The sequence below is a fragment of the Myotis davidii genome, unplaced genomic scaffold (genome assembly GCF_000327345.1).
Source record: "Myotis davidii unplaced genomic scaffold, ASM32734v1 scaffold77, whole genome shotgun sequence".
In the NCBI taxonomy this organism is placed as follows: domain Eukaryota; kingdom Metazoa; phylum Chordata; class Mammalia; order Chiroptera; family Vespertilionidae; genus Myotis; species Myotis davidii.
The window spans coordinates 6,479,436-6,482,855 of NW_006289713.1; the positions used below are offsets into that span (position 1 = coordinate 6,479,436).

General features: G+C 57.7%; 1 protein-coding gene across 2 annotated transcripts in view; it reads left to right on the plus strand.

The window, feature by feature from the left end:
• The window catches only part of SLC38A8 (solute carrier family 38 member 8), a 21,808-nt gene that overhangs the window by 15,205 nt on the left and 3,183 nt on the right, over nt 1-3,420 (plus strand). For both annotated transcript variants that reach the window (XM_006762246.2, XM_015562988.1), the window contains 2 exons: nt 1,631-1,745; nt 3,068-3,215. In XM_006762246.2, the coding sequence (XP_006762309.1) occupies nt 1,631-1,745; nt 3,068-3,215 (263 nt within the window). The remainder of the gene's footprint in view (nt 1-1,630; nt 1,746-3,067; nt 3,216-3,420) is intronic.

A 3,420-nucleotide genomic window follows, 5' to 3' on the forward strand; every position in this document is an offset into this window, starting at 1 on the left:
GCGTGGGTTTGGGAACACATGAGTGGAACTTGGCCTGGCTGAGAGGCTTTCCTAAGGCATGAGAAGGAGCTGCCAGGCCAGGAGAGAATCCCAGGGAGAGGAAACGGCTGGACAAAAGGCCCTGCGGCCACTCAGAAGGACAGGGGGCCTTGCTCAGTGAGGGAGAGGAGTGGCCTGGGCCTGGAGAGAGGGCAGGAGTAGATAAGCACGTTTGGTTTTGACCAGACGTGAGTGAGCATGTGACGTGACAGTGGGAACCCTGACCCAGGAGCCTGGGAAGGTTCCAAACCCACAGGGCACATCCAGATACAGCGGCACCCCTCAGCCCTGCCTGCACGTCAGGGCCTCCTGGCTGCCTGTAAGGCACCGCTGCCCGGGACTGTCCCAGGGAAACAGCGTCCCCGGCACAGGTGGGCTCTTGCATGGGCTAGGTGTACTTTAAATTTATGACAATCCTATACAATAAAAGGCTAATATGCAAATTGACCGAACTGCTGAACAACCAGTTGCTATGATGCACACTGGCCACCAGGGGGCAGACACTCAATGCAGGAGCTGCCCCCTGGTAGCCAGTGTGGGAGCACTGCTCAGCCAGAAGCCGGGCTCACAGCTGGCCAGTGCAGCGGTGGTGGTGAGAGCCTCTCCTGCTTCCGCGGCAGTGCTAAGGATATCCGACTGATGGCTTAGGCCCACTCCCTACATCAGTTGGACATCCCCTGAGCGCTCCTGGACTGTGAGAGGGAGCAGGCCAGGCTGAGGGGACCCCCCCCCGCGCCCCCACCCCCCTAGTGCACGAATTTCATAATACAAAAATATATGAATCATAAGTATGTGTGCTCCCATGCAGCCACCACCCAGTCAGGACAGAGAACACTGTCAGCTCCTATGGACGGCTCCCTCGTGACATTTTCCCCCGAGTGACATCCACCCCACCCACACACGGTTCTGCCTTGTGTCACCATAAGTGGTGGTTCTCAATGGGGGTGACTGTGTCCCCCCTCCCCCAGTGGAAATTTGGCACTGTCTGGAGACATTTTTGGCTGTAACACTGGGGGCAGGTGTTCCTGGCATCTAGTGGGTTGAGGTCAGGGATGCTGCTCAATATCCTATGATGCCCTGGGTGGCCCCTGTTTGGGCTGGTTTGGCTTGTATTTGAACTTCATGTACAGGAAAATGTTCTTTCGTGTCTGGCTTCCTTTGCAAAGACATTAAAGCTGCGAGGTTCTTTCTTGTTGAGGTGCATAGTGTGTACATCCTTTTTCATTGCCATGTAATATTCCACCAAATGACTATCTAGTGGTTTACTTAAGCCTTTTACTGCTGGTGGACATTCGGTGGACCTCCCCCCAAGCAGGGGGAGGGGTCCCTGTCAGGCTGTGGCTCCTGCGTAGGAGGGCCATGACCTGGTCACTGAGAGTCACATCCAGGTGGCTCAGGTCGAGGGCCAGTAGGATCATGAGACTAAAGTGAGCCATAGCTCTTGGCCAGAGATGGGTGTCTCAGGGCAGGGCAGGGCAGGTAACTAGGCTGTGAGAGGCAGCATTGGGTTGCAGGCAAGGGGCCAACACTTTTGAGATTGTTCTGGGTGAGTCTAATGCCCAGCCACCAACTGCGCCCGCCTGTCTTCTAGTGTCACGAAGCTGCTGTCTCCATCTACTGCAGCATGCGCAACCAGAGCCTGTCCCACTGGGCCCTGGTCTCTGTGCTGTCCTTGCTGGCCTGCTGCCTTGTCTACTCGCTGACAGGTAAGGCCCTGCCTGGGGCACCCGGGTAGGGATTGGCAGGAGAAGTGGCAATCATGACGAGTATGTATAGAGAGCTTACAGTGTGCAAAGCACAGCGCTATGCAGTTTGGGTACCTTCTCTTATTTAGTCCTTAACACCCCCCAGGAAAGGCCCCATTTCATAGATGAGCAAACTGAGGCTCAGAAGGCCCAGGGCCTGCAGGGTCATGGGTTGGCCAAGGTCTCCAAACTCACCTGGCAAAGCTGTGACCCTAACCCTGGCCCAGCTGTCTCCACAGCCCCTCCCTGCCGCTGCCTGATGGGACAGTGATAACAATGGTGATCATCGCATTACGTCTGGGTAGCCGTTTGCAAAATGTTCTCATGGATTTGATGGATGCGGGCGTTCACAAACCTGTGCTGTGCGCAGGGGGTCTTCAAAGGTGACGGCAGTGTGACTCAGAGAGGGGCTGTGATCTGCCCAGGTCACTGCATGCGCACGGCACAGCCCAGGTCCAGGCTCAGGCTGACTTCGGGGCGCCTTCCTCCAGCCCCGAGGCTGGCTCTTTCGTCTGCCTGTGGGGGCCTCTGGCTGGGGAAGCCCTGGGGCTGCGAGAATGTGCTTGGTGCTTTGGACACCATGGTATCAAAAAACTTTCTGGGCGACCTCTCCCCAAGCAGGGGGAGGGGTCCCTGTCAGGCTGTGGCCCCTGCGTAGGAGGGCCATGACCTGGTCACTGCGAGTCACATCCAGGTGGCTCAGGTCAAGGGCCAGTAGGATCATGAGACTAAAGTGGGCCATAGCTCTTGGCCAGAGATGGGTGTCTCAGGGCAGGGCAGGTGGCCAGGCTGTGAGAGGCAGCACTGGGTTGCAGGCAAGGGGCCTCGTGCGCTGTACCCAGTTCTGTGCTGTCTGTGTGATTCTGGCAATTGTTGACACCTTGGGTCTTGGTCTTCCCCATCAGGAAAATGGGTGTGCTGCCAATGGCTTTCTGTGGGTGCTGTCGGAGTGGGAGGACGGGCATGAAAGGCACTGATACCGTCTGCAGAGTGCTGTGTGCCCCTGCAATGCCCGCTCCATGAACAGGCCCTGGTGGGCTATTTGGAAGAAGGGTTCCGACAGCTTTGCCCAGGGGGAGTTTTAAGTCAGAGGAACAGGGTCTCCCGCAGGCTGAGGACCGGAACACCTTGGGAAATGGCAGAACAGAGAACTCTTCCAGAACCTTCTGTCGGCTCCTAGGAAAAGCCTTCCAGGTGGTAGAAGCCAGTGAGTGTGTCAGACAGAGTTGGGAGGGGCGCAGCATTTTCTCATCAGCTCCCTGCCCCACCGTCCTCCCTCCCAGGCGTTTATGGCTTCCTGACCTTCGGGTCTGAAGTCTCTGCCGACATCCTGATGTCCTACCCGGGTGACGACGAGGTCATCATTGCGGCCCGAGTCCTCTTCGCCGTCTCCATTGTGACCGTCTACCCCATCGTGCTCTTCCTGGGGAGGTGAGCTGCCTCAGGGTGGGGTGTGCTCAGCGCAGGGCACTGACACTGATCATGGTTTAGCCCTGCCAGGCACCGCTAGCCGGTGTGTGGTGGGACGGCCGTCATCTCTGCTTCATAGAGGAGTAGCGGGTCAGGTAATGAGGTCACTGGCCCAGCACCAACAGGGAGCGGCGTCAGCACTGGAGCCTGGTCTCCAGCCGGCCCT